The 16,092-nt window shown below is 35.9% G+C and overlaps 1 protein-coding gene across 1 annotated transcript in view; it reads left to right on the forward strand.

The window, feature by feature from the left end:
- The window catches only part of SLC9A2 (solute carrier family 9 member A2), a 106,534-nt gene that overhangs the window by 77,553 nt on the left and 12,889 nt on the right, over positions 1-16,092 (forward strand). The window contains exon 8 of the mRNA XM_004435871.2: positions 5,177-5,338. Coding sequence (XP_004435928.2) covers positions 5,177-5,338 — 162 coding nt within the window. The remainder of the gene's footprint in view (positions 1-5,176; positions 5,339-16,092) is intronic.

The following is a 16,092-nucleotide window of genomic DNA, read 5'->3' on the forward strand; positions in this document are numbered from 1 at the left end:
GTGTTGAGGGGCTTTGTCAAATACAGAGCTTCAGAGCACCTGAGGATGTTAAAAGACTAACAGAAATAACAAATGTTTTAAAGCTACACTTCTCTGAAAGATTATGTGCATTTATAGAAATGTGTCTATCTATATCTCTCTTTTTACCTTTGAAGGCTCTGTGTTGGATAAATAAGATTCAGTGCCGCTCTTCAAGGATCTTATCATTGAGGTGGAAAAGGTAGACTAGCCAGGCAGAATTAGGTGCAGGCTTTAATAACACTGAAAACAGACTTATGGGATCAAGAGGTCAGGATTAATGCTGACAGCGGGGTTGGGCACAGTGGGTGCAGGAGCCAGCCCACACTGGCTGGTGGCAGCTGACTGTGCCTCCTGACTTCACGGTCAGTGCCATCCACGGTGGCAGCTTGAATGAGCCATGGCAGGAGTGTACCATGGGACTGACAAATGCTACAAATCAGGGCCTTTTCTTTCCCCATAAAGCAATTTGTTAACATTTACCAGCACATCACTGGCTAGGAAAGACTTGAAGGAGGCTGCATTTCAGCTGGTCCCTAGAGACAGAGGGACAGGGTCTAAGCTAGATTTGGTGAATTCCTCCTGTCCTCTTGCTTTTCTTTCCTAACTTGCTAACAGATCCCCTCCCAACTGCTAATTTACGTGAAGTTGACCAAACTACCATTTTATGTAATTTCACATAAGGGCATCTTTGAGTGCTTGCTCTGCTCACGTGTTCTGACCTGATCATGGACTACATAAGGAGGATGAGCCAGAGACTCAGGCCCTTACAATTTTGCGATATAATAAAGGCAACAAAACTGTCACACAGCAAACAGGTGTGTGTATGTGTGTGTGTGTGTATGTATGTGTGATGTAGGTGAGTGATAAAATGAATTTTGGAGACTTTTAGTGCTAGAACAACATTTACAAGCCTGACCACACTGTTTACTAATATAGAAAGGCCACTTGGACCTAGTCTTACTTCATAACTAAAAGAAAAATATTTTATTTGTGTGGAGAGAGTGCCCAGTTAGCCACACGGGGGCACAAAGTAATAAAATATAGCAAACTAAAATCTCCATTGTAAAAATATGAAACAAATGACCATTAATCTTGGGCAGTGTTCATATTTTTGGAGGCAGGAGGTAGACCAGAGGACCCTAACTGTCTGCCTTGTGACTTTCTGCACTACTCGGCTTTACATCCCTGGGACCTTCCTGACGAAGATGGATTCTTGTCTGCGCCTGGCCAGGATTACAGACTTCCTTGCTTCTCGTTCTCTGTTGTCTTCATAGGCGTGCCTGTTTCCCTCTAACCTTCTTACTTTCAACTCAGTCACTTTCCTCCCTTTCTCTGGCATCCTGTCAGGCCTTCCCTAAAGGGATCAGGGAGAGTAGTGACCCAGAATGGTTTGTTCCTTTTCCAAAGTGAGGGTTGGACTAAAGATTTATACCACTCGTCTGCCTCCTGGAACAAAATAGAGATGAGTTGGTGTAGGAATCAGGTCAGCAGGCCCTGGGGCAGTGGTAGAAGAAGGAAGAGATACACCCTGTGATCATGTGGATTTGGTCTGGAATTCAGGCAAAGGAATGTCAGGGAAAGTCTGGCTATGTCTTATCTCTCAGGCAGAGACACTCTATCTGTGGGGTACGTGAGCGTGTTCCAGGCAAACATCTACAGGTGCTAGGCTACTTGGACTATAAATACTAAAGGTCGCAGGGCCGACTTTGCCCATGTTTGATAGGTAATATTACGTATCCACCATTTTTCTCTGCAGTGTACATACTTCATTTAATAATTTCATAAACCCTTATATATTTCCATGCCTGGTGTTTTCCAGGTAAATTTGAAATAATTTTCTGGATTGTCAGGTACATTGTATGTGGCAGGTAGGGCAGGGAAGCTGGTATGGAGGGATTTGGTGCTGACACAGGCCATTTTTAAAATTAGTTCTGCTCAGATTCTATTTCTGGTATGTACATAATTGTTGATGTTACTAGAAATGACATAAAAAAGAAATGATTGTTTTAGGTATGTTGGGTTTCTTTCCCTTTCCTCTGAAATCCTTATCCTGTGAATTTTTGGTGGTCCTGCCAGAAAATTCTTGAGGCATTTGGTCCTTTGAGAATGAAATGGGAGGGTAATGGCATAGGGAAGTTTCTCAAACTTGGCAAAATGATGGAGAAAGGAACCACCTATGTGTAACTTGGCAGAGAAATGAAAGGGGTGGAAATACAGCAAAGAAAGAGAGTGCACAATTCCTATGCTAAATAGATCAGATGTCATTGTCTTTAGTGTTTATTCTTCCTTTTATCATTAGTGAAAAGCTAAAACAATGATAATAATAAAAGAAGTTTAAAAAGATGTTGTATTGCTGCCAGGAGTCCTGGCTTAATGGGCCTAACATGAAATTCAAAATAAACTTAGAAAAAAGTGGGCCCAGTGTTTAGTGTCCTGACCAGTGTATAGCAAAGCACTTTAAGGATGACTCTCTTTAATTGTTCCTAGCCCTCCAGTATTTAGAACAAAGGAGTAGCACCAAGAATGTGGGTTAACTTTCTTCATAGCACAGGTGTGTCAGGGTTTATGGTAATCGCTGTAATACGCTTACTCCTTTCTCAACAAATATTTATTGCATGCTGTTTCATTTATGTATTGGCACAATAATGTTACATAACAAACCACCCCAATACTTAGCTGCTCAAAACAGCAGTCACTTATTATAAAACTGCATGAGTCAGGAGGCTGAGAGTTGACTGGTCTGGGCTGGGGTGGGTTGATCTGGACTGGTCTTGCTCATGCGTCAGTGGGTTGGCTAGTTGTCAGCTGATCTTGGCTGGCCTTCTCTGATGTGACTGGGGTGACTTAACTCTGCTTCATGTAACATTCACCTTTGTCCTGGGACTAATGAGTCACTCCATGCATATTTTTCTTATGGTAATTGTGAGAGCACAAGAGGCACGCTTCAATGAACAAGCCCATTTTAAGCCTCTGCTCCCGTCATCATGTCTGCTAATAGCCCATTGAACAAAGCAAGTAACATTATTGAGACCAGTGGCAGGAAACAGGACAAGCCAGGTCACCTAGGCCATGGTGGAAGGACATTGCCAAGTAATATGGCAGAGGGTGTGGATACAGGGAGGACTTGGGACCAAATGATCCATTCTACCATATATGCTTACAGTGTGTCAGGCACTGTTTAGGCACTGGTTTTACAAGGGAAAAAAACTGCTATGGAGAAAAATATATCTGGGAAATAGAATAGGAAGTGCTGCAGGGGGTGGTATGCAATTTTGACAGGATGGATAGGAAAGGCTCTCTTGAGAAAATGACTCTCAAGGAAAGACTTAAAGGAGGTCCGCAAATGAGCCCTGCAGGTATGTGGGGGAAGAGTGTTCCTAGTAGAAGGACTAGCAAATATAAAGGCCCAGAGGTGGAGCATTGTGGCAAATTTCCAAGACAGGAAGGACACCAGTGAGGCTGGACCTGAATAAGAGGAGCACAGTACCAAGAGGTGCAGCTCCAAATTGTGTAGGGCCTCCAGGTCGTTGTATTTTTACTCAGGTAAGATGCTGAGGAGTTATATAGTTTGAATACATTTTAATAGGATCACTCTGGCTTCTGTATCGAAGATAGGCTGTAGGAATGCAATGGTGGAAGCAGGGAGACCAATTAGGTGCCCATTGTAAAGAATCCATTGAGAGATGATGGTGCACCAGGGTGATGTCAGTAGAAGTGGTGAAAAATAGTTGGATTTTCTATGCATTTTGGTGGTGGAACCAGCAGAAATTGCTGATGGAGTAGATATGGAGTATTAGTCTGCTAGCGCTGCTGTGACAAAGTACCACAGACTGGGGGGCTTAAACAATGGAAATTTATTTCCTTACAGTTCTGGGCTAGAAGTCTCAAGATCAAAGTGTCAGTAGATTTGGTTCTTTCTGAGGGCTATGGGGGAAGGATCTGCTACAGGTCTCTCTCCTTGGCTTACAATGGCCTTCTTCTTCCTGCCTGTTCACAGTGTCTTTCCTCTGTACATGTCTGTGTCCAAATTTCCTCTTATTATACAGACACCAGTCACATTGGATTCAGGCCCAGCCTAATGACCTCATTTTAATTTAATAAAGACCCTATCTCCAAACACGATCACATTCTGAGGTACTTCAACATATGAATTTTTAGGGGGACACAATTCAGGCCATAGCATGTAATATGAGAGAAGGACAAGAATCAAAGGTGAAATTAGGGTTTTTGACCTGGTGGAGTTGTAATTAACTGAAATGGGGAAAACTGTGGGAGAAGATCAGTTCAGGTTGAGCATGTCAAGTTTGAGATGCCTATTAGATATCCAAGTGGAGATATTGAGTAAGAAGCTGAATATTCATTTCTGGGGTTTAGGAAAGAGCTTGGAGCTGGAGATACAAATTTGGGAGTCATTGGCTTAGAGATGCCATTAAAATCCATGAGACTTGGCAAGATCGCCAGGAGAGTGAGTGGAGGTAGAGAAGAGGACCAAGGACTGAACCCTGGGGCACTCCTACGTTAAGAGGCCAGAAAGAAGAAAAAGACTCAACAAAAGAGGCTGAGAAAGAAGCAGGAGGGAACCCAGGGGGTTGTGGTGTCCTGAAAGACAATGCTTTAAGCAGGAGAGGTCAGGAAAGGTGAGGACTAATAATTGGCCATTGGATTTGTATTGTGGGGGTCACTGATGACCTCAATATGAGTAGCCTCAGTGGAGTATTGGAGGCAAAGGCCTGGTTTGTGAATGTTCAAGAGAGAATCAGAGGAGAGGAATTGCAGATAGGGAGTATTAATACTTCTGAGTAACTTTGCTGAAAGGGGAAGCAGAGAAATAGGAAATGTAGAAATATATGTATTTTAATCTATAATTAGTGAATATTGGATGTATGTATGTCATGGCTATATACAAAATTGTACCTATATAGACACACACTTATTTTATATACACATATATTCAGGTATGCACATATTAAAAAATATATATGTGTGTGTGTGTGTGTATATATATATGTATATAAATAAAATTATTGGCATAACTAAACACTGCTTACTAAATTTTTTCCCTGGGACTAGTGGAAATGATTTTATTGGTAAAAATAAGTTTTTCTTAGTCAGTGTAGTATTAATTAATTGAAGCTTTGATTTTCTTTAATTCCAGGTTTAAGAAGTTTGATGACAAATACCTGCGGAAGCTTTTGATTCGGGAAAACCAACCCAAGTCAAGCATTGTGTCCTTATATAAAAAGCTTGAAATAAAACATGCCATTGAGATGGCAGAGACTGGGATGATAAGTACTGTTCCTTCTTTCGCATCTCTAAAGTAAGTACTGTTTTGCAAATAAAAGTTACGTCCTTATAGTTTTTTGAAACCAGTAATAATAACAAATTTGACTTATGTCCTAGAGGGATACCTGAAGACCTCACAATAGAATGAGATTCTGGTTAAAAGGTGAAAGCCTAGAAATGTGTATATTATGTTGTATGTCATGTCACATCACATTATGCTATTTTAGAATTGACTAGTCAGAAAATACTTTGTCATGTTTAGGATACTTATGCCTTTATTATATTTGCTTTGGGTAATTCAGTGCTTTTTAAAGTAAATTAAAGCATCTTAAGCAGGCATTTTGAAATGGAATATTTTAAGGTGTGTTATATTTGTTATTATAAATATGCATGTAACTATATAGCTATTTCCTGATAGATTATTCACAGAATCATAGTTTAAGGCTTGGAAAGAACGTTGGTGATCATCTGTTGCAATGGTTCTCAACCCAGGCTGCACATCAGAAACGCCTTGGGAACATTTAAATAATACAGATGCCTGGGCCCCACCCAGTCCAAGAAAAACAGGATCTTTGGTGCTAAGGCCCAAGTATAGGTATATTTATAACTTCTTTAGATGTTTCTAATATGCAACTGGGATTGAGATCCACTGACCTTGCCTGTCTCTCTAATTTTAACAATGAGGAAATGGAGACCCAGAACGGTGAAGTGACTTACCCAAAATCTTACAGCAAATCCATAGCAGAACAGTAAATAGTTAACAAATGGGGTCATTTCATCATGTAAGCATCTTTCTTTCTCTATCACAAAAATGACAGAAATTACAGGTTTCGCTGATTTCTTCTTTCACTGATGAGCTTGAAGCTCATTTAAACTAAATGTCACCTAATTAAAATGTTGTCTATGGGAGGCTTGAAGTGAGAAAGGAAGCTCCAAATCACACTCAACCACATAAACCATGATTTTTTACTAGAACTCTAAGTCTCCTATAAAAATTATGGGAGTTTACACAGACCAGAATAAAAAGAAATAGTCGTCGGGATGGCTCAGAGGTAAAGGCATTGTATTGCATTGGAAACATTGTGGACTGAGCAGAATGACTGGTTTATAGTCTGAGCTCTGCAAATAACTTGGTGTGTGACCTTAAGCTGGTCCATCTACTTTCGTGAGATTGAATTTCTTTCAAGTAGAAAATGGGGCTAGACTTGATCGTTAAGGCTCCCTCTAGTTTTACAATTTATGATCTTTCCTATGCAGTCTTCTATTTGCAGCTGCAGCAAGGGTTAATTCAGTTATCCTACTTCTTAAAGGAGGGCCATTGTCTTTGTGGTCACAGAAGAAGGAAATCTCAGTTTTACTCTTAGTTTACAGCTTATTTTGAAGCTGGTAGTAAGCACAGTAAAAGCAAAGGTTTAGGGTTAGGGACGTAGGTAAAAAAATTAATGGCTAGCTGCATAGTTGGATAAATGAGTGCCATATTGACCATTCCACCTCTCCTGAAATGTTTTCTTTAGAGGCAAGTAGAATCAAAAAGAGAGGTAATAAGGAATTGTATTTCTGGCAGTAATGGACTGAGTGTTCCAGACCAAACAATCTTCTGAGAACAACTAGAAAAAAAGGACAAAATATATTTTAAAAATCTGCTTGAAAGTTAGGGAGTGCCAATGTGGTGAGGAATTTCTTGGCCAAGAGTCAAGAGAAGTGGGAAGTCCAAGAAAATGGAACTGACCCTTAGTGCCATTTTGCTCCCTGGATTACAGAGAAGGTGTCTGAGAGTCTAAAGGGCTAAAACAAGAGATTTTGACTGACTGATTGGTCTTAAAGAATAAAATTGGAATTCAAAAACCTACTAAGAAGGAGGAGCTCTCGTACCCAGCTATACGTTGTTACTTCAAAATTCTACGCCTTAATCCTCAAAGGAAAGAAATCCAGCCTAGAATTATCTCAACCCATGATTGTTTAAATTATCTGAAAGTGATATTACCCCATCCCAGCTGCTTGAGAGGAGTAAACATAAATCTTCTCTGGAGGAAAATAAGATTATAAAGAGCCTTAAACTACCTGCATGATTTTACTTATATAATGTCTAGCAACCAATCCAAAATAAACAAGAATATGAATAGACAAGGAAATATGACCAAAAACATTGATTAAAGTATAAACAAAAACAGAGAGTTGTTTATTCAGATAATTGGCAGCAAGAGGATTCAGATAACTGAGTTATCAGACAGGTACTTTAAAATAAAAATAATGATATGTGTAAGGAAAGAAAATAGCACTGATACTTTTGGCATTGTCATGGAGATTATATAAATAAAAAAGATTTAAGTGGAATATTTGAGCTAAAAATAAAGTAAATTTAGGATCTCATTTGATGGGTGTAAAAGCAGATTAGACACAGCTGAAGAGAGAATTGATTAATTGGAAGATGGGACAGAAGGAATAACAGAATGAAGCACAGTGAAAAAAAGAATGGAAAATATAGAAAAGAAAGTAAGAAATATATGGGATGTGGTTAAAAGTTCTAGAAGGAGATGAGAGAGAAATTAGTATGAGCAATAAGAGCTAATGACTGAGAATTTCCCCAAACAGATGAAAGATAGGAACTATGACAAAGCTTAAGCAGATTACATAAAAAGAAAACCAAATGTAGGTACATGCTAGTAAAACTGCTAAAAATCAAAAACACAAAGAAAAAATCTTAAACATAGAGGAAAAAATGTGCATATTTTCTTCAAAGGAGAAAAAAACTGACAACAAATTATTCAGCAAAAGCCGTGGAAACCATTGGTATCTTCAAAATTCTGAAAGAAAGTAACTGATAATCTAGAGTTTCATACCCTGCTAAAATATCCTTCAAAAAAGCAGTAGAATAAAAATATTTTCAGACAAATAAAAACCATCATACTAAAGTGAATGATAAAGGGTTTCAGAGAGAAGGAAAAGAATCTCATAGAGAAGCTTGGAGATGAAGGAAGGAATTAAAACAATGGAAATGGCAAATGTTTGTAAAATCTATGTGAGTATTAATTGCATAAAATAATAATAATGTCTGTGGGGTTTTAAGTGTGTGTAGAATTAAAATTAACAACAATAATAGCTTATAAATTGGGAGGAAGGTGAATGGTGTATTTGTGTTCTACGCTCCTTGTGTTGTCCAGAAAGTGCTAAAAATAAAAATTTATTTTGGACTTTAGTAAGTCAGTGATTAATGTAGTAATCCCAGGCAACCACTAAAAAATAGGAAAAGAATGTAACAAGCCAACAGTGCAGTGAAACGAAATAACAAAATAAAATAAATTTTAAAAAGGCAACAAAGTAGAAACAAATAATCATAGAACAGATGGGATGCAAATAGAATGCAAATAGTAAGATGATATAGTCTTGAACCCAAAGGTAATTACATTAAATATAAACTTACTCTAAAAGGGAGAGCTGATCAGAATGGATAAAAATACACAACTCACTAGATGTTGCTTATAAGAGACACTACTTACCTATAAGCGTATAGCAAGGTTAAAAATAAAATGTTGGAAAAAAGATATACCATTAAAGCACTAAACAAAAGAAAATTTGTGTAATTATATTTTTATTATAAAATGTAAACATGCAAAAACACTGCTAAAGATAAAAATATATATTTCATAATGATCAAGGTTCAATTCTAATAGAAGATATAACAAGTCTAAATTAGCATGCCAATAAATAATAACATAGCCTCAAAATTACAACACAAAACTAGACAGAACCACAAGTAGAAATACACAAACTCATCATTAGAGTGGATAATTGTAATACTCTTCTCCCAGTAACTGATAAAATAAGCAGACAAAATTTCACTAAGCATGTAAAAGATTTTGACAACATTATAAACAATCAAGTCTTAAAAATTTTCATACAAAGTATGTTCCTTTACCATAAGGGAATCAAAAAGAAAATAAAATATATAACAACATAAAAAGTGGAATATCCCTATATTTATAAGTTAAATAAAAATTGGATCAAATAAGAAATTATGATGTAAATCAGAAAATATTTTGAAAAGTATGACATATCAAAACTTATGTAAAGCAATGGTTAATAGGGAATTTTTTTAACCTTTAATGCAAAAATTAGAAATAAAGTCAACCTGAAAATTAAGAATCAAAACAAATAATCTAAACACCCATATTATGAAATTAGAAAAAGAAATGACAAATTAAACCTAAAATAGAACAGGAAACTTGAATAGTCCTCTAAGTGTTAGGTAAATAAATCTGTAATTGAAACCTTTCCACAAAGGAAACTCTAAGACTATATGTCTTCATTTGTGAATTCTACCAAACATTTAAGGAAGAAATAATACCAATCGTACACAAACTCTTTCAGAAAGTAGGAAAAGAAGGAAAGCTTCCTGAATAGCCTTATGAAACCAGCATAATTTTGATACTAAACCTGATGAAGAAACTTATAAGAAAGAAAAATTATAGACATAATATTTCTGTAAAAATTCTAAACAAAATATTAGCAAACAAAATCCAGAGACAGATTAAAAAGGATATACATCACAATAATTTTGGGTTTATTACAGGAATACAAATATGGCTTAACAGTAAAAAATCAAAGGTATTCACCACTTTAATAGAATAAAGAAGAAAAATCATAGGTTATCATCTATCTGCAATAGAGGCAGAAAAATTATTTGATGAACTTCAATATCCTTGATTTTTTTAAAAAAAATGTCTAAACAAACTAATAGAAGAAACCCTTCCTTAAGCTGATAAAATTTATTCACACAAAAAAATATGTAGCAAATACAATTTTTAATGTTGAAATATTGAAAGCTTTAACCTGAGATGTGGAACAAGGATTCCTATTATTACTATTTCTATTAATATTTTACCAATTCTAGGCCAGAAAAATAAATAAAAAAGATTAAGGGCAGGAAAAGAAGTAAAGCTGTCATTATTCACACACAGCTTGATTGTTTTTACAGAAAATCCAAAGAACCTACAAATAAATAACTAGACACAATAAGTCAATTTATCTAGGTTTCTTTTTTGTTATTATTGAGGTAATATTGGTTTATAACATTACATAAATTTCAGGTGTACATCATTATATTTCAATTTCTGTGTAGACCTCCTCCTATTCACCACCCAAAGACTAATTACCATCCGTCACCACACACATGTGCCCAGTCACCCCTTTCACCCTCCGTCCTCCCCACTTCCACTCTGGAGTAACCACCAATCTAATCTCTGTATCTATGTCTTTGTACGTTGTTGCTGGTTGTCGTCTATTTATGAGTAAGATCATACAGTATTTCACTTTCTCCAACTGACTTATTTCACTTAGTGTAATACCCTCAAGATCCATCCATGTAATCACAAATGGCGTGATTTCATCATTTTTTATAGCTGAATAGTATTCCATTTGTATATATACCACATCTTTATCCATTCATCCCTTGATAGGCACATCATTTGTTTACAAGCCTTGGCTATTGTGAATAATGCCGCAGCGAACCTAGGGGTGCATGTATCTTTATGCATTCATGTTTTCATGTTCTTTGGATAAATACTCAGCAGTGGAATAGCTACATTGTATGGTAGTTCTATTCTTAATTTTTTGAGGAATCTCCATACTGTTTTCCATAGAGACTGCACCAGTTTGAATTCCCACCAGCAGCGTATGAGAGTTCACTTTTCTCTACATCCTCTCCAACACTTGTTATTTCTTGTCTTGTTGATTATAGCCATTCTGATGGGCATGAGGTGATATCTCATTGTAGTTTTGATTTGCATTTCCCTAATAATTAGTGATGTTGAATGTCTTTTCTTGTGCCTGTTGGCCATCTGTATATCTTCTTTGGTGAAATGTCTGTTTAGGTCTTTTGCCCATTTGTTAACTGGGTTTTTTGTTTTTTTGTTGTTTAATTGCATGAGTTCTTTATATATTTTGGATATTAACCCCTTATCAGATATATGGTTTGCAAATATCTTCTCCCAATTGTTAGGTTGTGTTTTCATTTTGTTGATGGTTTTCTTTGCTGTGCAGAAGGTTTTTAGTTTGATGTAGTCCCATTTGTTTATTTTTTCTATTGTTTCCTTTGCCTGGTCAGACATGGTATTTGAAAATATGCTGCTAAGACCAATGTCAAACAGCATACTGCATATGTTTTCTTTTAGAGTTTTATGGTTTCAGGTCTTACATTCAAGTCTTTAATCCATTTTGAGTTAATTTTTATGTATTGTGTAGATAATGGTCTACTTACTATTCTTATTCTTTTGCAAGTGGCTGTCCAGTTTTCCCAGCACCATTTATTGAAGAGATTTTCCTTTCTTCATTGTATGTTCTTGAATCCAATGCCAAAAATTAGCTGACTAGATGTGTGGGTTTATTTCGGGGCTCTTGATTCTGTTCCATTGGTCTGTGTGTCTGTTTTTGTGCCAGTACCATGCTGTTTTGATTATACTATAGCTTTGTAGTATGTTTTGAAATCAGGGAGTGTGATACCTCCAACTTTGTTCTTTTTTCTCAGGATTCCTTTGGCCTTTTGGGGTCTTTTGTTGTTCCATATATATTTTACGATTCTTTGTTCTGTTTCTGTGAAAAATGTCATAGGAACTTTTATAGGGATTGCGTTGAATCTGTAGATTGCTTTACGAACTATGGACATTTTAACTGTGTTAATTCTTCCAATCCAAGAGCATGGAGTATCTTTCCATTTCTTTGTGTCTTCTTCAATTTCTTTCAACAATGTTTATAGTTTTCAGTGTACAGATCTTTCACCTCTTTGGTTAAATTTATTCCTAGGTATTTTATTCTTTTTGTTGCAATTGTAAATGGGATTGTATTCTTAATTTCTCTTTCTGCTACTTCATTGTTAGTGTATAGAAATGAAATGGGTTTTTGTATATTGATTTTGTATCCTGCAACTTTACCATATTCATTTATTATTTCTAAAAATTGGTGCATTCTCTGGGTTTTCTATATATAAAATCGTGTCAGCTGCAAATAGTGACAGTTTCACTTCTTCCTCTCTGATTTGGATCTCTTTTATTTCTTTTTCTTGCCTGATTTCTCGGGCTAGGTCTTCCAATACTATGTTAAATAGGAGTGGTGACAGTGGGCATCCTTGTCCGGTTCCTGTTCTTAGAGGGATAGCTTTCAGTTTTTCACCATTGGGGATGATATTAGCTGTGGGTTTGTCATATATGGCATTTATTATGTTGAGGTACTCTCCTCCTCTACCCATCTTATTCAGAGTTTTTATCATAAATGGTTGCTGTATCTAGTCAAATGCTTTCTCTGCATCTATTAAGATGATCATATGATTTTTATTTTTCATTTTGTTAATGTAGTGTATCACATTGTTTGACTTGTGGCTGTTGAACCATCCCTGCATCCCTGGAATAAATCTCACTTGATCATGGTGTATGATCTTTTTAATGTATTGTTGTATTTGATTTGCTAGTATTTTGTTGAGGATTTTTGCATTGATGTTCATCAGTGATGTTGGCCTGTAATTTTCTTTTTTTGTGTTGTCCTTGTCTGGTTTTGGTATCAGGGTAATGTTGGCTTTGTAGAATGAGTTAGGAAGCTTCCCCTCCTCCTCAATTTTTTGGAAGAGTTTGAGAAGGATAGTGTTAAGTCCTTTTTGAATGTTTGGTGAAATTCAGCAGGGAAGCCGTCTGATCCTGGACTTGTATTTTTGGGGAGGTTTTTGATTACTGTTTCAATCTCCTTACTGGTAATTGGTCTATTCAAATTCTCTGTTTCTTCTTGATTCAGTTTTGGAAGATTGTATGATTCTAAGAATTTATCCATTTCTTCTAGATTACCCAATTGGTTGGCGTATAGCTTTTTGTAGTAGCCTCTTATAATCTTTTGTATTTCTGAGCTGTCCATTATAATTTCTCCTCTTTTGTTTCTGATTTTGTTTATTTGAGCCTTCTCTCTTTTTGTCTTGGTGAGTCTAACTAAGGGTTTGCCAATTTTGTTTATCTTTTCAAAGAACCAGCTCTTAGTTTCATTGATTTTTTTCTATTGTTTTTTTTTAGTCTCTTTCATTTATTTCTGCTCTGATTTTTATTATTTCCCTCCTACTGATTTTGGGCTTTGTTTGTTCTTCTTTTTCCAGTTCCTTTAGGTGCACTGTTAGACTGTTTATTTGAGATTTTTCTTGTTTGTTGAGGTAGGTCTGTATTTCTAGAAACTTCCCTCTTAGAACCACTTTTACTGTATCCCATAAATGTTGGTATGTTGTATTTTCATTTTCATTTGTCTCCAGGTATTTTTTGATTTCTCCTTTGATTTCTTCATTGACCCAGTAGTTGTTCAGTTGTATTTTGTTTAATCTCCACGTATTTGTAGTTTTTCCAGTTTTCTTCATGTGGTTCATTTCTAGTTTCATATCGTTGTGGTCAGAAAAGATGTTTGGTGTTATTTCAATATTCTTAAATTTATTGAGACATGTTTTGTGGCCTAGTATGTGATCTGTCCTGGAGAATGTTCCATGTGCCTTTGAAAAGAATGTGTATTCTCTGATTTTTGGTTGGAAAGTTCTGTATATATCTATTAAATCCATCTGGTCTAATGTATCCATAAGGCCACAGTTTCCTTATTGATCTTCTGTTTGGATCACCTATTCATCGATGTAAGTGGAGTGTTAAAGTCCCCTACTATTATTGTGTTACTGTATATTTCTTCTTTTACGTCTGTTGATAATTGCTTTATATATTTAGGTGCTCCTATATTTGGTGCATAGATATTTACAAGTGTTACATCCTCTTGTTGGATTGTTCCCTTTATCATTATGTAGAGTCCTTCTTTGTCTCATTACAGTTTTTGTTTTAAAATCTATTTTGTCTGATATAAGTATTGCTACCCCAGCTTTCTTTTCATTTCCATTTGCATGGAGTATCTTTTTCCATCCCTTCACTTTCAGTTTGTGAGTGTCTTTAGGTCTGAAGTGTGTGTCTTATGTGGCGTATATATGAGTCTTGTTTTTTTCCTCAAATCAGGCACCCTGTGTCTTTTGATTGGAGCATTTAATCCATTGACATTTAAAGTAGCTATTGATAAGTATGTACTTATTGCCAATTTGTTACTTTTTTTTCTGAGTGTTATAGTAGTTCTTCTCTGTTCCTTTCTTCTTCTCTTGCTCTCTTCCCTTGTAGTGTGATGGCTTTCTTTAGTATGTTTTGGTTCCTTTCTCTTAATTTTTTGTGTATTTATTATAGGTGTCTGTTTTGTGGTTACCATGAGGTTCATATATAATAACCTATGTAAATAGCAATCTATATTAAGTTGATGGTCTCTTAATTTTGACCTCTTGCTAAAAGCTATACTCTTTTACTCCTATCCTCCAACATTTTATGTTTTTAATATCATATTTAGCCTTTTGTGTGTGTGTGTGTGTATCCGTTAACCTCTTATCTTTGAAATAGATAATTTTAGTACTTTCGTCTTTCGACCTTCATATTAGCTTCGTAGGTGGTTGATCTGCTACATTTACTGTATATTTGCCTTTACCAGTGATTTTATTATTGTATTTTTGATAATTTTTGTATTCCTATTTGTGGTCTTTCCTTTTCCACTTAAATAAGTCCCTTTAGCATTTCTTATAAGGCTGGTTTCTTAGTGATAAACTCCCTTAATTTTTGCTTGTCTGGGAAACTCTTTATCTCTCCTTCCATTCTGAATGATACCCTTTCCGGGTAGAATATTCTTGGCTGTAGGTTTTTTCCTTTCAGCACTTTAAATATATCATGCTACTCCCTTCTAGCATGTAAAGTTTCTGCTGAGAAGTCAGCTGATAGCCTTATGGGGTTTCCTTTGTATGTAACTTGTCTTTCTCTTGCAGTTTTTAGGATTCTCTCTTTATCTTTAATTCTGGACATTTTAATTATGATGTGTCTTGGTGTGGGCCTCTTTGGGTTCATCTTGTTTTTTGCTCTCTGTGCTTCCTGCACCTGGATGTCTGTTTCCTTCCTTAGGTTAGGAAAGTTTTCGGCTATTATTTCTTTGAATAGATTCTCTGCCGCTTTGTCTCGCTGTTCTCCTTCTGGGACACTTATAATACAAATGTTAGTGAGGCTGATGTTGTCCCAGAGGTCCCTTCGACTGTCCTTTTTCTTTTTTCTGCTCAGCCTGGGTGATGTCCTCTAGTCTTTCATCCAGCTCGCTGATCTGTTCTTCTGTATCATCTACTCTCCTGTTGATTCCCTCTAGTGAATTTTTCATTTCCAGTATTGTATTCTTCAGTTCTGATTTGTGCTTTTTTACATTTTCCAATTCTTTGTTGAAGTTCTCACTGTATTCATCTATTCTTTGCCCAAGATCAATGAGCATCCTTTTGACTATTAGTTTTTACTCTTTCCTGGTTTCTGAATACATGGCATGAAAGAAAATCAGTGGTAGTTTTATATGTATCAACAAACAAAAGATGCCATTTTAAAAAAGGCATAATTTAGAATAACATTCTGAAACATCATATATATCAGCATCAAACATCAACATGACATTTAGAGAAAATGTGTGAAACCTCTCATAGAAAGTCCAAAACAGATAAAGATCATGTTAATAAAAGAAGAGAAAGCTTCAATATTAGAAAATTTTCAATTCTCTTCAAGTTGATCTGTGGATTCAAAGCAGTTCCATTCAGAATCCCAGAGTGCGTGCGTGTGTGATTAGACAATGTGGTCCTAAAATTTGTATGGAAATGTGAAGGCCCAAAATTAATCAAGACAATTTTGAAGAACAAATTTGGAGAATTTATGGTATTAGGTAACAAGACTTACC

This window comes from Ceratotherium simum, chromosome 40 (genome assembly GCF_057802395.1).
Source record: "Ceratotherium simum simum isolate JZ-2026a chromosome 40, ASM5780239v1, whole genome shotgun sequence".
NCBI lineage: Eukaryota > Metazoa > Chordata > Mammalia > Perissodactyla > Rhinocerotidae > Ceratotherium > Ceratotherium simum.